The sequence below is a fragment of the Aythya ferina genome (genome assembly GCF_964211825.1).
Source record: "Aythya ferina genome assembly, chromosome: 13".
Taxonomy (NCBI): domain Eukaryota; kingdom Metazoa; phylum Chordata; class Aves; order Anseriformes; family Anatidae; genus Aythya; species Aythya ferina.
Genome location: NC_140311.1, coordinates 9,573,991 through 9,593,435, shown reverse-complemented (window position 1 = coordinate 9,593,435; position 19,445 = coordinate 9,573,991). Strand labels below are relative to the sequence as shown.

General features: G+C 38.0%; 1 protein-coding gene and 1 long non-coding RNA gene across 6 annotated transcripts in view; one reads left to right on the top strand and one right to left on the bottom strand.

The window, feature by feature from the left end:
* The window catches only part of TEX11 (testis expressed 11), a gene marked incomplete at its 5' end in the record, with an annotated part of 31,697 nt that extends 15,007 nt beyond the window's left edge, over positions 1–16,690 (top strand). For 2 of the 5 annotated variants that reach the window (XM_084534489.1, XM_084534488.1), the window contains 16 exons: positions 244–329; positions 2,449–2,586; positions 3,302–3,404; positions 4,529–4,653; positions 4,975–5,060; positions 5,691–5,744; positions 6,384–6,424; positions 7,734–7,820; positions 8,907–8,977; positions 9,552–9,668; positions 10,480–10,552; positions 11,679–11,828; positions 12,210–12,318; positions 13,340–13,460; positions 15,216–15,380; positions 16,366–16,690. In XM_084534489.1, the coding sequence (XP_084390615.1) occupies positions 244–329; positions 2,449–2,586; positions 3,302–3,404; positions 4,529–4,653; positions 4,975–5,060; positions 5,691–5,744; positions 6,384–6,424; positions 7,734–7,820; positions 8,907–8,977; positions 9,552–9,668; positions 10,480–10,552; positions 11,679–11,828; positions 12,210–12,318; positions 13,340–13,460; positions 15,216–15,380; positions 16,366–16,437 (1,598 nt within the window). In that variant the 3' untranslated portion in view covers positions 16,438–16,690. Of the gene's footprint in view, positions 1–243; positions 330–2,448; positions 2,587–3,301; positions 3,405–4,528; positions 4,654–4,974; positions 5,061–5,690; positions 5,745–6,383; positions 6,425–7,733; positions 7,821–8,906; positions 8,978–9,551; positions 9,669–10,479; positions 10,553–11,678; positions 11,829–12,209; positions 12,319–13,339; positions 13,461–15,215; positions 15,381–16,365 lie in introns of those variants that run through there. The other 3 variants (XR_014697554.1, XM_084534490.1, XM_084534491.1) reach the window with 3 other exon arrangements.
* On the bottom strand, positions 5,057–19,154 carry LOC311443890. Its single transcript, XR_014697556.1, has 3 exons — positions 17,465–19,154; positions 8,298–8,374; positions 5,057–5,703 (listed from the first exon to the last, which is right to left on the bottom strand). It is a non-coding gene; the product is annotated as an uncharacterized lncRNA (long non-coding RNA).
* Between the last annotated feature and the right edge of the window lie 291 nt (positions 19,155–19,445).

Below are 19,445 nucleotides of genomic sequence, written 5' to 3'. Positions count from 1 at the left end.
ATCTAGCTAGGTGCAAAAGCCATGGTATCATCATTAAAGCATGATGATATTTATTCCCTTGCTCACTACATTTTTTCTTTTCAGAAGCGGTATATGGAACACTGGGTCGTGGCCGAAGATATTGCCATGTTACTGTTTCTTGTTATAGGCTGTGGGACAGTCTTTCTCAGATCGCTCTTAAGGACTTCTCTGAGTGTAGTTCTTAAAGTTCTTATAAAGTGATGATTTGCGTTATCTTTTCAGGTCATTATACTGGAAAACAGCTGTTGTCTGAAACCTTGAACCAGCTGCACATCATCTTGTGGGACACAGCTGCCAAACATTATGAGGTTTGGGACCAAGTAGTGTTGTTGTTATTTGTATTAGTGAAAATGAAGATCTGATTTTCCTGACCTCTTTGGTATGTCTATTTTTGGTTAGAGTGTAAGGTGTTACTAAGATCCCTATTCCAGTTGGAACTAGTTTTATTTTCATCCCAATACGTGCTCTTTCCCACCAAAGTATCAGACTTCAGGTAGTCTCATCTCAAAGTTTGTACATGGGAACATGGGCCCTTCATTCTGACTTTGTCCTGGGAAGGGTGCAAAAAAACTTAAAATATTCTTTATATTGAGATGTTCATTTTGTTTTGCTACAACAAAAACTATGCTAATGACACAGCTTGCTTCCTCCTCATTTTAAAATAAATTATTCCCCTTTATTGCTGATTTCTTTTTTTTTTTTGCTTCTAATCAATCTGAATTCACTTTTCTTATGAGAATCCTGTATCTATGGCTTCTTCTAATATGTTCTGCTTTGTAGTACCTGGGATGACCATATTCCCCTCTGGAATTTCAAGGCAGCAAGTGTAGAGAGGTGTATAAAGATTCATATTTTGTTACTTGCCATGATTAAATCTTGTGGGCTCCTCTGTCAGCCAAATAATGTCCTGGCAGTGAATTTTTTGCCTGTGCCAACAGAACTGATAGTGTCTTCATTTGTGGCATCAAGGGACCAGAGGATGTTGTTTCAGCTGCCTTCTCGTTGTCTGTCTTTATTGCAGGCTGTCATATCAATGATGTTTGGCACTGGTCTGAGCACCAAATGGTGCCAGATTTCATGACTTTATTTGGCTTCATCTTCTCCTACCCATTTTTATGGTGCAAAGAGGCTTTCCCTACTACCCTCCCTTTTTCAACCCAAGGAATCCTGCAAGAGGAAACTGCACTTTATTACCAGATTCTGAGGTGCAAAGTCAAGTATCCTCACTCTCTTAATGTTTTTTCATGACCATATTACCAGCAGTACTGACTGCTTCCAAATTTTGCGTCACTGAGCTGCTGCCTCCATTCTTATTGTTAGCACCAAAGCCCTGTTTTTTTTTTTTTTTTCCATTAGTGATAGATTCCTCAGTTTGTGGGGTTGGAAGGTGGGAGTATGTGCAAGGTAAACTGATGCCATTGTTTGTTTGATGACCCTTTTTGGATCCTACTTGGATTAGGAGTTCTGATAGCACAGGCTGTTCCTGTCTTGAAAGACAATTTTACAGGGATGTTCTCGTTCAAGTCACCTGTAGAAACAGTGCAGGGACTTAAAAGAGTACATGTGATTCAAAGTATATTCTTCCTGAGGAACGGTCTTCCTCCCTATATGGTTCTAGAGATGTAATGCTGGACAGTGGCAGTTAGACTGATTGTCCATATTAATGATAGCACCCTGGAACATACAAAAGCTGTTTGTCACTCTTAACAACATTTCGGTCCCAGTAGACACAGGATTCTTCTTTATCCAGATAATCCTTCACTAGCAGTATCTGCAGATTCAGTGAAATTTTGACAAGACAGGACTTATGACAGATATATAAAAGCTTGATGTGAAAAAAGGTTGTATTTCAAAGCCTCTTTGTTTACTGGACATAAGCTCTTTAATAGCTTGATTTCATCTATCTGTTTTCTTCCAGAATCTAGAATTTGTTTTCTCTTACCTAGTTTACTGCTTTTCTTCCACCAGTGGGGATAGGCTGGCTCACTTATACAAAGAATAATGCACTTCAGCTGTAGGCTTGTTGGCCCTAGTATAGTTTTCACAGTCTACTCTGTTACTCTGTCCAAATTGGAACCGTAGTTGGGAGTGCACTCTTCAGCCTAGTATCAAGAAGTTCATGTCTAAATGGCATAAAAACTTGTCTTTTTCTCTTACTTTCTGACTTTCACTTATTTTGTATCTTGAAGAGAGAGGGATTTTTTTTTTTTAATAATATTGTACTTAGTTATATAATTGTTCTTTCTGGATTAGGCCAATGACCCATCTAGTCTCCTAATGAATATGCCTGCATTGTGGGACCAATGTTTGCTCTTCTGGGGGAAAGATTACACTAGAATATACTTTACTATCTAAATCTTTCATTTCCTATGATTTGTTTTAGGAAAACACAGACCACTTAATCACTTTTTTTTTTTAATTTCCTAGGCAAAAAACTATTCTGAAGCTCTTCACTGGTACAACTATTCTGTCAGCTTCTACACACCTGGGCAAATAGATCAGAATTTGGCTAAGTTGCAGAGGAACATGGCTTCTTGCTATCTTCATCTGAAAGAAGTTGACAAGGTATGTTTATTTATGTATTTATTTGCATTGCTTTTATATTTGTAGTTATATAATTTGGACTTAATTTACAATTCTGTTACTGTACCTCTTTTGCTTTGAGAGAGGGAAATGTCTTTGCATGTCTTTCATGATCTGGCAGAGATCCGTTGTTCATCTTAGCTGCTTTGGGAGCCCCTTCTAATCACCTGTCATTCTAAACAGTACACAAGTTGTATGACCATGCCCCAGTATATCGGGTTTCTTCTCAGATTAGAGGCCATTCTCTCTTCAAAACAGATGAACCTCAGCATGAAAAATGTTAGACAGGTGACACCAGAACTTCCCACAACAGTGTGTTAGTCCTTACCTCTGCAGAGAACTGCACCTGCTTTACCTGTTTAGGTCTTCTGTTCTGGTGATGTTAAACTTTGTAATTCAAAGTGGCAGAAGGGAGCTGATTTTTTCAGCATCCTCTTGCTTTCTAATTCTGTGGCTCTAGTTCTGAGGAAGCAGGAATTCTAGTCATTGTCAGCTCTAGGTTCCGTCTTATGCTCTGATCACTTTACTTTTCTTTCACGGGAGGTTGTTGCCAAACCAATTTTGTTCAGTAGTTGTATAAATATCTCTAATGTAGCCATTAAAATTTGGCATCTCTTTTTAACTCTCTTCTCTTGCAACCTACACGACTGATTACAAGATGCCATTACTGAATTCCTACAATCTTTTCTGCATATAGGCTAAAGAGGCAGTTAAAGAAGCAGAGAGGTGTGATCCAAACAGCATCTTTACCCAGTTCAGTGTCTATAAGATTGCAGTGATGGAAGATGATACTGATAAAGGTAGAACTTGAAAGATAAAAGGGTCAACTACAAAGACCAGGAGTGTCAGGTGTCTTAGAAAACACTGAGCAGACCTGGACTGTTCATTTTGGGAAAGACACAATAGAGGGAAGATAGGAGAAGGATCTATAAAATCATTAAAACTGTCAGGCTGTAGATTTAAAACTGTCAGAGGGGGATGCTTTAGTACATGGCATGTAATATGTTGCCACATCTGGTTACTGTTTGGCTGGAGCCTCTGGCTCGGAATTCTGTAATCTTCTTGTGGACAGAAGCTAGAGCAGCATCCTGAGATTAGAATCACTGTATTATACTATTCCTAATACTCTTTTAAAAGCATATGCAGTTGCAAAAATGCTACTGAGCTAGATGAACCTTAATTGAACCAATATTACCACTCTTGATTTTTCTGGTCAAGCAGAACTTGAAGTTACGAGAAAATAGATGAATTACTGAGATGACCTACAGAATGACAGATCTCTATAGACTTTTTATTCTTTCTAATGAGTTCTGCCATTTCATGTTTTAATGAGAATCCTAGCTCAAATAATGAAAATTGAGAAATATAGTCTATAGTTAATTAGAATACAGAGGAACATGCAGAGCTTATTTTCCAATGAGTCCTGTGCCAATTAATTATTCTGTATACATCTTTTTAATGGCAGCCTAATTTGTTCACATAATACAGAGTGGTAACCACAGCACAGTGGGAGCATAAAAGCAGCAGCACCCTTAACATAAGCCAAGATGTGGGAGCTTGGAATCATGCCCAGACAATATATTAAGAGAAAGTCTTCTGTGACAAGCAGATATTTAGCAGAACAAATTTAAGGATGTGAGATAGTTTCATTTGTGTGGCATCCTTGTTTCCTTAGATTGGTAGCTTGGAATGCTTTTTTGGCACCTCTCTAGGAAGAAATGTGTAATTGTGGAGAAGTGCTGGAATTGTCAGGTTTTCTTGCCTTGTTTCACATTAAAAAAAAATAAAAATATATCCTTTTGTAAGTTGTGTCTAAAGCCTTACTAAAACAGTAGAACTTTCCATCTTCCATTTTTTTCTACTAAAAACAATCAATCAAACAAACAAAACCCCCAAAACTAATTTTTCTGTATGCATTTTTCAGCTGTGGAAGCAGTTATTGAAATGGGGAAGCTAGCAGAAAAGTCATCTCAATGTGAAGACAAACCGACGGTGGATGAAAATACAGGCAGTAACCTCCTGAGTTTAGCTGCCCAAATTGCTTTAGAGGTAGAACAGATAACATTGTCTTTATTTTGCTTTATTGATATAAGAACAGCTGTAAACTCTGTAATATTTTCTACTTTCAGTACTTCTATGTATTTCATGCATTTCATGCATTTCTGAGTATTTCATGCTTGTATAACCCAGGTCTTACTATACATTTTCAAATGCATTGTTTAAAGCAAAGTAAAAATTGATTTCACATATGAAGAAACTGTTTTTTTCCAGGAAAATTAGTGATTCTGAATTGCAAAATATTGATAACTAGAAATGACATTGCATATTGCTAGTGCGGTTCATACAAAACATGTTTTAATTTCTTTTCAGAATGAACAACAAGTTGTGGCTATCAAAGCTTTGGAGTATTTATCTGAACATTCACGAGACTGCCGACAAGTATTTGCAGCTCTAAAGTGAGGATTCAAGCGATTTACAAGGACAGAGAACTCTGATTTCTCTTTCAAACTTGATTTGTTTTGTTGAAGAAAGTGGAAAACAGAGTAGATGAATGATTAGTTAGCAGTCTTTTTGGTACTGTAGATGCACCTCAGTCCTGAACTCTTAGCTGCAAATATTCCAAGTCTTTTTCCAAGCTGATATTAATAGCTCTGAATTTTATGACGTCGTTGTGTTTGAACAGATGACCAACAGCAACTCTGAAGAGATTGCAACAATATGTCTGGTGAAAATACAGGTTCATTTGTATCCCCTGATGAAGTACTATCTTCTTGTTGAAACACTCTATCACTTCTATGAAAACAAATGTTAGGAGAAAGATCTATTCCTTCCAATTTTTGCTTAAAACTTTTATGAATGTATATTTATTTACTTACTATTACGTGATTTAACAACATGGTATACAAAAAAAAGGCTGTAGGGAGGGAAATACTACAATCTTATTCGCAGTTTGACACTGAATTCTGTGAGTTACATGGACGGGTGGTGTAAAGAAGAAAGTGGGATCCTTTCTGAAACCTGAGGTCAAAGTACACTGTTGGAAAAAGTTATCTTGTTTCTTCATTGTTGTTTTTTCTTATATTCAGATGCTTGGTTCGTCTTGTGTTGTCAAAGGTCGTAGTAGAAGATGAAGAGAAAAGGTGAGTACATTTGCAAAACTATATTCCATGGTGGATATCTTACACAATTAGTGTACTTATACATATATGTATATACATAGCTTATTTTCTTACAGAGTAATCAAAAGATTAGTTTTTATGCTAGTTAAAAGTTCACAGATGACTTCCCAACTCAAGCTAATGATGTCACAAAGAACATCTACTTGCATAACGTTTCCTTTAGATATTTCTTTTTTTGTGTTCCAATTTTATTAATGCCTAAGACAGTTATTGTTTGATGGAGAATGTGAGCTAAGCAGCCTCATTTAACTTTGACCGTGGGATAAGCTATCTTTCAGATGTTCAAGAAAACAATGTAGTGTCAGTGAGATTAGAAGTTTAACCTGCAGCTGCTAACTGCAACCTAATAGCTGAGAAAACCTCCCACTACGCTCGCACAGTGACCTTCACTACTGTAGATCAATAAAACTTCTTGCAGGCCTTCAGCACTCCTTTTGCATCTTCAGATACTAGAAGTTTGTAATGCCTGAGACATTTGTCACAGGAAGAATGATTATATCCATATTTATGAAGCTGTTGTATTCCAACATCAATAATGTGTTCTGTTATAACAAAATTAATCAAACATTTTCTAAAACTTGTTTTTTTCCTCCATTCTAGAAATAAAGATATCAAGTCAATGATGACTTATTTAACCTTAGGTATGTTTTTGTTTTGTTTACATTTTCTGTAGTTTTTCCATTTTTGAACATTTAATGTTATAATTAGGTCCATACTGCCCAAATGTTCAGAATCCTTAGTTCAGTCTAGGTTCTCAACTTCCCAATTCATTGAAAGTTAGGGGTCAAGTTAACACTGGAGATTCAGCACTGCTGTCAAGTTGGATCTCAGTGCTACAAGTTTTTGCTATGGAAAGCTTGTAGGGTAGTGCAGGAAGAACTGTTTCCAATAGAGCCTTTTCTTGGCAGCTTCTCTGAGACAAAGGGCTCTTTCTTCTAGGCAGTTTTGCTGTAGGAAGGAGAATTTAGTGCTTCGTAAGGCCATGCATGCAGGCAACAGATATTTGGGCACAAGCCACAGCCCCTGTGGCCTCAGATGACTGTCTCATACTCTGACTGCATTGGCAGGAACAAAGTTAGTATCTTTAGTAGCAGGGCTACCACAAAAGGAAGAAGTTTGGTTTTGTACTCTGAATTAGCAGCATGACTTTCTGTTGGCATTAATTAAATGCCAATAATGGTCTTTGCTGTTCTAGCTGTTTAAAAGGAAAGATTTTTAAAACTAAGTTAGTGCTTTTTTATTTCTTATTATTTATTTGTTTGTTTGTTTATTTTGTCCTGGACAGTTTAGAAAACTGCAAGGAGCAAGCAATTTGTTGAATGACAGGAGATGCTTGTCAAAATTGATGGCCACTTTTAAGTTGTGCCATCCTTTGAAGTAGAATTGTCTTATTTGCATTGTAAGAGGTACAGTGGTTTCACAGAGTACTTCTTTTTTTCCATCAAAATAAATAGTTGTTTTTTTTTTTCACCAAATCTTTTTTACCCCCCTCCTCCAACCTTGGAAAAGAAAATTAATGAAATTGTAGAACTTTTTCTGTACTAGTCATTCTTCACTGCAACTCAGAGAAGAGAATGATGAACAGAAGAAAAAAAAAGATTCCGTAAAGAAAGGCCTTAAGTAACAGCTATTAATTTAATCCCCACCCAACTTTTCATACAAAATAAGTAAAACTCCTCTGCCTTATGCTTCAGTGTCAATAAATTGAAGAGGCAATACCTATTGGCAGCCTTATCTATCTTACCTTAAATGCTGTTTAAGGCAAATTTTGATGCTTTTTCATAAGCTTTTCTAGTCAAGCATATTAGATTTAAGTTGTGAAAATAACTCTTCATTGGGAATTACAAGGGAGTTTTGGAAACTGCTGTTTGTAATGTAGTTATTAGACTTGGAAATGTTTTTATTCTGCTCAGAAAACGTAACATATATTGAACAACACATTTTCTGCAGCTCACAGGAAACTTGCTGAGCCTTTCACAGAAGAGAATTTGGCAAGGGACATAAGGACCTTTGAAGCCCACTGGTTTAGAAAAGTTGGTAGGTTGTATTCTTCAGATCTAAACTGAATCACCTCCACCTTCACTTAGCCAGACCTCAAGGAAGAAAGAAGTGTTTAAAGATGCAGTATTACAGAACTTGTCACCTTTGGCAGTCTCTGCCTTAGTGTTAAAGTTTTGATGCATTTTCTATCTTTGGAAACTATCTGGTATGCCTCATATTAGAGATGGTATGTCTCTCCTGGTCTTTGTTAAACTGTTTTGGTGAGGAAGTTAGTGTATTTGGTGCCTGTAAATAAAAATATGAGGGTAGGGTAATGAATTGAAAAAATGTTTTAGATTTTTGCTTCAGCCAGAGTATACAGGGAAGAAAATAGTTGAAATCAATAGAAGAAGACATCTGTCAAGATGAGCTTTTGCATACATCCTCTGTAATGTAGCAGTGCTCTAAAAGTAGCAAAGAAGGAAGAGAAGCCGTAGAGGTCAAATCCAGCAACACGAGTTGAATGGAACTGACCTATGGTGGCTGTGCTCTTTCCAAGGCAGCATTCTCATGCACTGAAGAAACAATTCACGCACTGCGAAAAAAATGTCCTAGGCAATAAATTAATGTGAAAGTTAGAATCTGCAAAGTCACTGTAGAATCTAAACATGTAATTGGGTTGGATTCTCATACATAATTCTCAGTTGTCTTTAGGTGGCTATGGCTAAACCATTTACTAATCAGAGCTGTATGTTTAAGTGTATGTTTAACTGACCCTGCTGGGATAAAATGGAACTTTTTTTTTTTTTTCTCCTTGTCTTGGGAATATTAGTCAACACTTTTATTCAGATTCTGATCTTGTTTATTAACAAGAAAGTGCTCCTTCCAATTCATGCTCTTGTGGGTAGGGTACATGTTAGAACAGATACTTTATTGTGATAAAATGATTAAAACAAGATTTGAAAGCATGAAAAAACTATGTTAACAAATCACTAATATCTCTTGCTATTAAATGAGGTGTTGATATTTTGATTAAGAAATTGAGTTGCACAATGTGTACTGCTTATTACTAGAGATTAGATGGGCATAAGCAATAACATGTTGAAGATTTTTATTCTAGTCTCCATTTTATGTCTTTGTTAGCTTGGAACTTAGCTGTACAGTTCAAGGACTGCCCTGAAAAGATGAGGGATTTTTTTGTGCTGTCTTTCAAGGTACGTACTCTTGCTTATAATATCTCTGATAGAGGAATATTGTCATCTGTCTAGTCCTGTTAGAAATTATATCCATGTAATCAAGTATCTTGTTGGAGACATGCGTGTCTGCTCCAAAGATGGAATGCTGGAATGCTTCCATCAGAAGGCAATTGACTTGTAATAAAAAAAATATTAAGCATTATTTTCATACTTTGCATTCTGTTGCGTAAAAATATTGTAAGAAATTTAGACTTCAGTGAGAACTTCCTAAAATAAATAGGTTCTGATGTTTGGGAACTGTATCATTAATAGGAATATGTTACACAAAGAAATACTTGAGTCCTAACAAGAATTTCTACCAACAATGTACTTTTTGTACGTGTTTGTAGAGAAGGGGCTCCAACACTTCTGTATTCTTTGTATTTAAATAATCTTCTCGTGTAATTTTACAAACAATATTGCAATATAAATATATACCATTCATGCCTGATTACTAGACAAGTCGTAGAGGACACTTGGCAGTCATCTGTTCAAGAGCAAATTTCTTTATATAGTCAGAATTCCCATAACTTCTTCCTATTTTTGGTTTCAGTTGTCCCAGTTTTGTCCTTCTGACAAAGCTGTTCTAATTGCTCAGAAGACATGCCTGTTAATGGCAGCTGCGATTGATCTTGAATTGGGGAGACAGCAAGTAACATCTTCTGAACAGGTAGGGCACTGTTGTTACCTGATTCGGTAGGTATTCATGAAATGAACATTCAATGCAGTATTTTTTTGTTTAGATTTTGAAGTCTTCATTGTTTTACTGAGAACAGGATATTAAAATGTAGGCATGGTAACCTTCCATAATTAATTTGAATCAATACACCTAATGCTTGTCAGGCAATTGAAACTGCTGGATGTCTGTAAAGTAGTTCTGTTGACTTCAGTGGATCTGAACATATTTATATCAGCAAAGGGTCAGGACAGTGTCTTTTCTTAAAGGAATTTCAGTCTCCCTCATTTATTACGTAAAGAGTCTGCTGCTAAACGTAGGATTGCCAGGCAGGTAATTACTGCATCTTTAGGATTATGCCATCACTGAAAATAATTACCAATGTTGTTATATGGTTATGAGAAAGCTCACCTTTTTATTTTTTCATACATCCTTTCTGAGGGTTTGTTACTTACTGTGGAAAGAAGGAATTTGTTATGTGGGATTCAGCAGTTTCGCAGTCTCAATAACACCATTTTATGTTTGAGAGCTAAAATAAATTATGTCCCATAGGGACAGGTATGGCCCTTTCTGGACTGATGGAACTTTCCGTGTGAAGAGTCTTTGCCTGAAATGTGGAGGTCTTTGCAAAAGAGAGAGAGAAAAACAAAACAGTAACTCATGTAGATGATGTATTAATTAGGCTGGTTCTGCATTTATTATGTAATTAGATATGGAGAACTCTCTTCTGTTGTTAGTTGTGAATTGTATATTCCTTTTGCTTGTAAAATTATGACAAAAATTTATTCTAAAATTTGTGAATTAGATGGAGTTTTTGACTCAGGCTCTTCAACATCTCCAGGCATGCAAGGAGGTATGGAAAGTTCTGAAATTAACAGGTAAGCTGCCAGGTGTACAGTACACGTGACGTAGTCACTGAATTCATTGAAAATATAGCATGTGTGGAATTACTGTTTTAGCTGAGGAGTGTTGAAGCAGATATATGGCAATATGATATAAGAATTGACAATGCCAGCTATGGGTTTTTGTATGTCATTGCAGGCTTTTTATTATATAGGTGCTGTGCAGTGGGGAATGATCTTTCAGGGTGAATTTGGTTGACTTTTCTGTCTTAACTGTTAAGAAACTCTATCTTTTTGCTCTAGACTAGACTGGTGTCAGATTATCATTTTTTTCTTCCACTCTGCTCTTGTGTGGGAGTAAGATATGGTTTCAATAATTTTACTGGACTCTTCCCATATAAGGCATTAGAAACTACAGAAAGACCTATTGCTGTACTTTGAAGTGCCAAAACCCATCCTCTGTTCCTTGACTATTCTGTGTCCTTTTAGATCAGACTAATCACAGGAGTCTGGAGTGCTTTCAGCTGACAGCTGAGATGCTGTGTGACTGTTAGCTTAGAGGCTGCATGCTTCCCCTTTTTGGTAATAAATTGGTAGAAAAATTTATGCTGTCCTTGTCTGGCCTGCAGTCCAGTTTCTTTTCAGTGTTAGGTTTTGGACATTGTGGAGTTTCCCTAGTAAGATGCATTAATATTTAGCTTTTGTCAATAAATTTACTTGCTGTAAAATGTTACTTGCATAAGCTTTATTGTTTCTGAACTAAAGTTTCGTTATATAGCTTGCGTTTGAATTCTGTGTATTCCTATGCTCAAAACCCATGGGGTTGATGACCTCAGTACAGGGACATTTCACTGGATTGGAGTTTTTATTGCAGAGGTTTGTGGGATGGTAGCCTGGTGTTTCCTTTACTTCTTCACTGGACCTTAGCCAGTGTGTGGATAAGTCTGTTGCCCTGGAGGAAGCTGAAAATGTTCTGCTTTGGACGTCTAAGGCTCCTCTCCAAGACTGTTCCTATATTCCACTTGCTCTACTGTTAAATGAGTACCTTAATGATTTTGCTACCTGTTGGAAGCAAAATGTGTACTTTGTGGTACAGCACATATATATATATAGTTTTAAGAAAATGAATCATTGCAAACAGGCAATTCTGTCTTTCTTGTAGGAGATTTTGCTAAAGATCCCACAGACACTTTGTTGCTGCTGTATGAATTTGAAGCAAAATCCAAACTTAATGATCCAACACTCAATAGCCTTATGGAGTCAGTATGGGAGCAGCCACAAATAGAGGTCAAGACGCTAGAGATCATTGCATGTAAGGACTGCATTTGTACTTTCATAGCTCTTCAAGCCATGAAAAACAGCTTATGTTACTCTTTCCTGTTCATTTGAGGTGACCAGAATTATTGTGTATTGCACAGCATGCAGAAAATGATGTTCTTTTGTCCTGAAGCAAATACACTTTGGTTCTCAGCAGTATTAGGAGATCTGATAAAAGAATGGCCCTAGTTGATTCATGCCCCAAGACAGAAGTTTTAGGATGTGTATTTGTCTAGATTTGGAGTTTCAACTTAGTGTAGTTAATTTGTAAATAGCACTTCTCTATATTATACCCTGCTTTTTTTTAGTGACCAATGAGATTAAAGTCTGGCTCCAGTCCCTTCTTTCTTGTTCTCTGTTTTCTTTTGTTTTTAAGCACTAGCAATGGAGCCTCCAGCTCGGTATCCTGCACTGTGTAAGAAAGCTTTGCAGGGTGCACTAAACCTTCACAGGAAGCAGACTGCCATTGATGCTGGGAAATTTAGGTTAGTGTTATCACATAGCTTTGCCATGAGTCTCTGATGGGAAATGTGATAGAGATATAAAGCCTGCAACTGGAAAAAGTGGGTTTTAGCTTATTTTCAAAGTTGCACTAATCGCTGGCTAACCAACATACCACTGAAGTGTGACTGCCCAACAGGTGCGTTACCTGCAGCCTATTTGCTAGGCATATTTTCTGAAACTGTTATATTTTCAATAAATGAAAGCATTGAGGATAGAGAATGAAAATTAGATCTAGAAAGGATCTCTGGCTGTTTCTTGTGATAAAAGTGTTCATTGCAAACGTTGTTCTGCAGCAGTGAACTAGTGAAGTACTGAACTAGAAAATTAAGACAAATTAAAAGCTAAGAAGAAAGCCAAGAGCTATAAGTTAGTGATGCCATAATACGTACATGAATTATTCTGCTGGGTACCCAGCTCTGCAACAGACGTTGCTGGCGGAATCTGAAAAACAACCTGGTGTGTTCCTCTTTCTCAGCTGTATCTCATAATGGATTTTTTTTTCCATTTTACCAAGTTCTGTGCAGTAACCACTGGGCAAAAGCAACCATTAATACTACCTTTCTTACTTTGCACTGCGAAAGAAAGACTTGTTTTTAGAACCTATGTATTGTTACTGATTCTTTGAGGACACTGAGGACTTAGCTCTTGGTGAAATTAGGAAAGTTGTCTTCTCTTTTTCTTTGCTGCTGTGTATAGCAACCCATGAAAACACGATAAGCCTGAGTTACTTTAGAAACGAATTTCTACTTTCATACTCACGTAAATAAAGAAGTATTTACTGCTCTTGGTTCCTTTTTTGCACAGGCTGTATGAATGAGTTCTGATGCTAGGAAAATGTATGTCTCTGCTGTAAGACTGTGAACGTAATAAGCACAGGGGTGGACATGCCAGGATGGCAATCATAGATGCACAAATTAATGTGCGGCTAGTGCTAAAATGGAGCTGTGTGTTCTGTGCATGTGGTATTTAATGTTTCCTCTTTCACTCTGTTTTGATTAACAGCAAATGCTTACATAGTTTGATTAATCTTTCTTTGCCAACTGGAGTAACTGACTTGGATGCTTGTGTGCTGCAAGAGGTATGGGGCTACTTTGAAGATGCTCTGAGTGTGATCAGCAGCACAGTAAGTTGAACAGGAAACAAAAGATTGGGAAATTGGGAAAAAACACATTTAAAAAAACTTTCCCATCAGATTGAGTATAATTAGTAGACTGAATGTTGTATAGTGTTATATATGAAGCAGCTAAGACTTCAGTAAAAGATGCACTGCAATTACCTCAAAAGAAATGGCTTTTGGATATTTATAACTGAATTATGAATTTTCCTAGATTTTGTTAGGGCTTTTTTAGAGATACTTAAGGCCAAATTTTCAGTGCCTCTTTTATAAACATTCTGAGCTAGAACATCTATCTTTCGTCCTCTTGCTTTCTACATTCTTTTGCAGAATGTGGTTTTCTAAATGCATATTGCTTTTCTGGATTGTTTTAAAGCCGGGTAAAATTTGGATACCAATCCTGCTTTTTTTTTTTCCCCTCAATGTTTTGTAGATGCATTCAGGGACTTAATGTATTACTGTTTTTTTTTTTTTTTTTTTTTTTTTTTTCCAAATGACCTAGAACTAGATTCCTGTGCTGTCAGTACTTATTGAGCCGCATTTGTTCTTGAGTGCCTTGTTTCTATGACGACAGGTATATGGAGAAGAAAACCTTTCCTTCTGTAAGCATTGTTGGTATTCCTTTCAGGCCTGAAGAATGTGCTGTACAGCAAAGGCGGCTGTAATGAGGCAGTCAGATATTTCTACTTACAATCGATAGCTAAGGAGTTAATCAGTTAAGGAGTATTCCAGTTGTGCAGGACTAGTGGAACCAATACTGGATCATAATTTTATTCCAGTGCATGACTGTTTCTTTAGTCAGGTTTGAATGTCTCTTTTATAAAAATAATATAAAGTTATGCTGTTCCTTGCTTACCAAAAAAGAACATGCCCACATTCATACCTGCCTTTCATCAATGTTCTCATCTATAAATTTGGTAATGTTCTTGTATAGAACTTCATGTTCATATCGTGAGGGGTGTGAATGGCATGTTAATGTGGACTGATACTCATAACAGCGTAATTTCATCTGTACTAGAAGGCCTTCTTTTACAGTCTTGCTTATGGCTGCAGATACTAATTGGTACCATGCTAAGAGAAGGACCCTGGTGCAGCACAACAGAACATTGTCAGTTAGAAAACCGGGATACCACTCATGATTTATACCTCCTATTCAGAAATGGATGCTACAGTTCAGAAATTCACTCTGGGCCCTCATACTTAGGATGAGAAGGATCTATCAATCTACCTGCTTGTCCTTGCCTTCCCTAACTGAATGAGGTTTTAGCTCCTGTTGGGTACTTCAGCTTCTGTTCGGCGGTTATTATTAAGGGCTGCTTTCACACTGGTAAGGCATTGCCACAGCATCTAAAGAAATTCTGCACACTTCAAGAACTGCTTTTGATCTTCAGTGAGCAGCTAGGTCCCGCTCTACAGTACTGTTTGGATAAACTGCTAAGTACTGCAGCAGTAAGACCAGCCTGTCTGCAGATGGACTGTAGGAAAACAAGCTTCCATTCTAGCATTTTCCCAGTCCCACAGAATTGTATTTTCTGACCTACCAATAAGGAACTGCAATGTGACTTATCCATGTTGGAAACAAGCTGTTTGACAATAGTGCAGATGGACTGTGAAGTACAGAATAGCTCTGAAAGAATTCTCCTTTGTTTAGGAGAAAAAAAAACCCTGTTTTCCCACTCGAAATCTAAACTCTGATGTACTCTTGGCTAGTCAAGAGAAAAGTCCATTTTCTGATGAGCTGCTGTTTGTCATTTGCTACTCCAGGATGGTTACCCAGAGATGGAGATCCTTTGGTTGATGACAAGAGCCTGGAATACAGGAATATTTCAGTATACCATTGGTAAATATAAGGAAGCAGAGCAATGGTGTGGATTAGGAATGCGTTTCCTCAATCATCTAGGATCTCTGAAGAAAACCTACGAAGGCCATGTAAGTGTAACCAGACGGGTATTAGGAATGGGGGCGAATGTCTGGGTTGAATTCGTTAGGAATAGTTAGTAGTGGAAGGGAGGAAATGAAATTTCATTTGAAGAAATGGATTTGGGTGTAGAAATCACTACCTATGATCTTTAAAGAGTTTCAGAAGCAGCATGGTACCCAAATATTTTCAGGGAGCTTGATGCTAAAAGATTTTTTTCAAAGTGAGGCTAGAATAGATTTCTACAGGGTAGAAAAAGTGATGTAGCATCTTCTTACTGGAAGGATTGCACAAGTGGCTTACTGGAAATAAACTTCAGACTATTTGTGGCTGTGGGGAATTCCTTGTACCTCGCCTGCTTTCACTAAAGGCAAGATGCTGTACCATTTTACTTAAATCATCTGTTGCATGAATACTTTAAAGCTTGGTTTCCAGTATGATCTAATAACTTATAATTGGGGTTTAAGTTGAAATTAATGCTCAGCCACTTTCTATGAGGGAGAAATTTCAGAGCTAGTACCCCTACAGAGAGCAGCAACACTTTTTCTTACTCTGTCACAAGTAAGCTTCTCGCTATAGTTTTTGGCTGGTGCTCCTCATGATTGCAATGCAGCACAGCCTGGTTGGTGGTATGTGACCACCATTCATTCTCTTATGTACAAGCCTGGTTGCAATTTTTGTATTATTTTAAGTACATCAGTTAAGACAGTAAGAATAGGTTTGTTAATTGATGAAAACTTGGCTATATCAGTATAAGTAAATCCACCTTTGTGAGGTGCAGCTGATTTAAACTAAAGCCCCATGTTTAAATCTTCACATGAATCTAAAATTGTTTAATTTTTTTACATGAATCTAAAATACAAAATTTAGAAGCTGGTTGTTGTCTCCCACCTCTTCCCCCACTCCTCTTCCTTGCCATTTCTTTAAATTATCTAGTTGTGTGATACTTTACCCATCCTTGCTGACTCAGACAAATATGGTGCTTATCTTCTGCAGATGGTTGGTCTTTATAGTGAGGTTCTGGACAAATTGGACAGAGCAAAAGGGTTTATTCCAAATGAAGAATAATGATAGCCATAACTGGAAGGAGGACAGCAGTCTCTTGGAAGCATCCTGCTGACTGAATGATACTGTTAGCTCTGCAGCAAGGCGTGAGGTCACAGGAGCAGTGGAAAAGAAACCAGGATCTCCCTCTTGTTGGTGATTGAGTTGTATACTTTTTAGGAAGCATTTATTGAATAAATGTAATTGTTTTCCTCTAGGGAAGAAGTTTCATTCTGTGGATCTATATAACAGAAATAAATATATAGCTGTCTCACGAGATGGGCCTACAGTCGTGAAACAGGTTAATTTAAATATTAAAATTTAAATTCAGTAGTAAGTGGCACTATGAACAATAAAAGTATTCCAAGACCATGCATCTCCTCTGGATGCCATAGATGCCTTGCTACATAAATATTTATTAGATTGTTTAGTTTTCAGTCCATTTTGTTATGGGTAAGAATTCAGAGCTGTTTGCCAGGATCACAGTTTAGTTAGAATATAAAAGAGCAGGTGCTACAGAAGAAAAGCTAAAGCTTTAACTAGGTACTACTTTTTTATAGACTCCTGACTGTGACATGCCATGCATAGTTCAGCATTGTATACATTTGTATAATTTTTAACTGGGCATACATCCTATAAATGTTTTTTTCTGCTTTTTCTGTAAGAAAATTCAAGTCCCCCTGAGGGACATTGTCATTTTGGGTTCTCTTGTTTGCTTACTAGAGAGCTGTAAGTGTTTTGCTGCTTGTTCTTTACAAACTGTACACAGAAGGGAGGGCTGATAGACCAGTGTACTGATGGAGCAGTATATTTCAGCTATAAGATCATCTGGTCTGTGATTAGTATTTATCTAAATTCATTAGAAAAGGTATATTTTATTTATGACCAGATTATTAAAGCCTATTCAGAAAGAGGACAGCTACTAACAGCAGGATGCTGGCTATAGAAAAGAAGAAATTGCAGCAGTTGTGCTGCATTCCGAAAGAAGAGCTTACTGTGCTTAGTGCAGTGGCCTGGGCCCTTCCAAACAAGAAGTAATTAAAACATTTACCTGCACTGCATCCTCTAGGTTCCATGGACATCTTCTTTTCCCAGTCTGAGCAGACCAAATAATACGAGTGATTTCTGCTTTTCACGTGCACCAGGCACCACGTTGAAACCAGCCTCCGGCATAGCTGCCACATCCTCTTGCCTGTTACGCAGATGGATACTGGCTCGTTTCCTGAAGGCAGATACGTGCAGGCGTGTGGCATTTACAGCAACCATAAGTTGGAACATATTGTACCGGATACTTTGCAGTGCTGCACGGGTCAGTATCAGCTTCTGGATAATAGTGCAAGAATGGGACTTCCCCCAGGAGTGCATTACACTGAAGATGGCAAACAGGGAAGTGTTGTGAAGTTTATAGGACTGGTGCCAGTGATGGCAAGATGCAGGGTAACGTGGCTGAGGCTGGTGCTGCGTGAGCTGTGCCTCTGCCAGAGAGTTTGTTATGAAGAGTTTAGTTGCTCTTGAGGCCCAGCTTGATAGAACTGTTGTGGTAGGATTAGGAAGGTACATTGTGGCAATAGTCAAGCAGGATGCAAAAAATAATCATCCTCAACTAGATTACATACTTGATTTTATTCCTGAGGTCTACCCCAGGGCCTTCGTTCTTCCAGCTGAGGTGGTAGAAGCAGTGGGAGCCACTTCCACTGAACTTGTGTGGCGTTCCCTTGATGGTACCCAGAGAAATCAGCTGCGCTGTCTGACTGCAGATGGTTCCTGTGAGGCACAAGTAGGAGGATGGGTCTGTTGAAAGCTCAGTCCAATGGGTCTGATTTAGACCTCTCAGGGCAGCTGCTTTCAGATCTTTAATGAACTACGTGCCGTCTGTTTAACCGAGAAACACCTCTGAACCCCTAAAAAGCCAGGCCTCAACTGTCACACAAAATTCTTCTCGAGTAACAGTTTTGGAGACACGCTGCATCACACTAATACAGGCACTGTAAATGGATGCCATGGAGGCAAAGGTATTCCTTGCTGCTTGTGCATCTCCTCGGTGCCTGCCAGGCCACCTTTAATTATGGTTCTTGGTTCTGACTTGCACAAATAAACAGGTAAAGGTGTCAGACTGCACCAGAGGAGGTCACGTTTGCCCAGGAAGTATTGCAGGTAATTACATACAGCCACAGAGGGGCATTAAGGGTGTTTTTGCCTACAGCCAGAATTGTTTGAATTCTTCCCTTGGAGATGCTCAGTTTGATTTCTATTGTACTACAGACTTTACTAATGAGTCCAAATCAGATCAGTTATAGACACTGCTGATGGTACATCTTAAATCGTCACTGCTTGTTTTAACAGTGTACACTTCATTCCAGGCATAAGCTTTTCCATAGGTTTTAAGTAGGGCAAAAATTCCTCTTTTAGTTGAATCAGACCTTAATTAGATCAATTTCCAATGACCATTTCCAAGAGGTAGTTTGCGTGCAAACACCCTGCTTTGTAGGCTGAGTTTGCTAGCATAGATGAAGGCTGATCCATTTAAGTTGGTCTCAAGTTTTATTTTACTAAGCTAAACATTGTGTTACAGCTCAGTTGAGCTAGGATGAGTATGGGTATAAATCTTCCTAAGTCAGCAAGAGCTGACCTGAAAAAAAATAAAATAAAAATTGGTGCTGTGCTCTTCACAAGTCTTCTCCTTTTATCAATCAGTTTTGTGCAGTGTGGTTTCACCTTAGAGGATTTGGGTACCTACCCTGAGATACTCACAGAGTGCTCCAGAAGGTGGCATTGCAGCAGCGGTTTCTGATTTACACATCAATGGAAACAACAGGGCATGCTGGTTGTTTGCTCTGCAGCTGCAGTTTCTCCTTGCTTCTGAGACCATAAATGCATCCTCCAGGGCAGCAGTTCACAAATCCGCCCCCCCCCCGAGCCTGTATCTTGTGCTTTTCTTCTAATCTGATAATTTCTTAACTGTCTGGGAAGCAGCAACAGTCTAGATGAGCAAGGGCAATGCAGTGGGTCTTGAAACCTTCCCCTGACGCTGC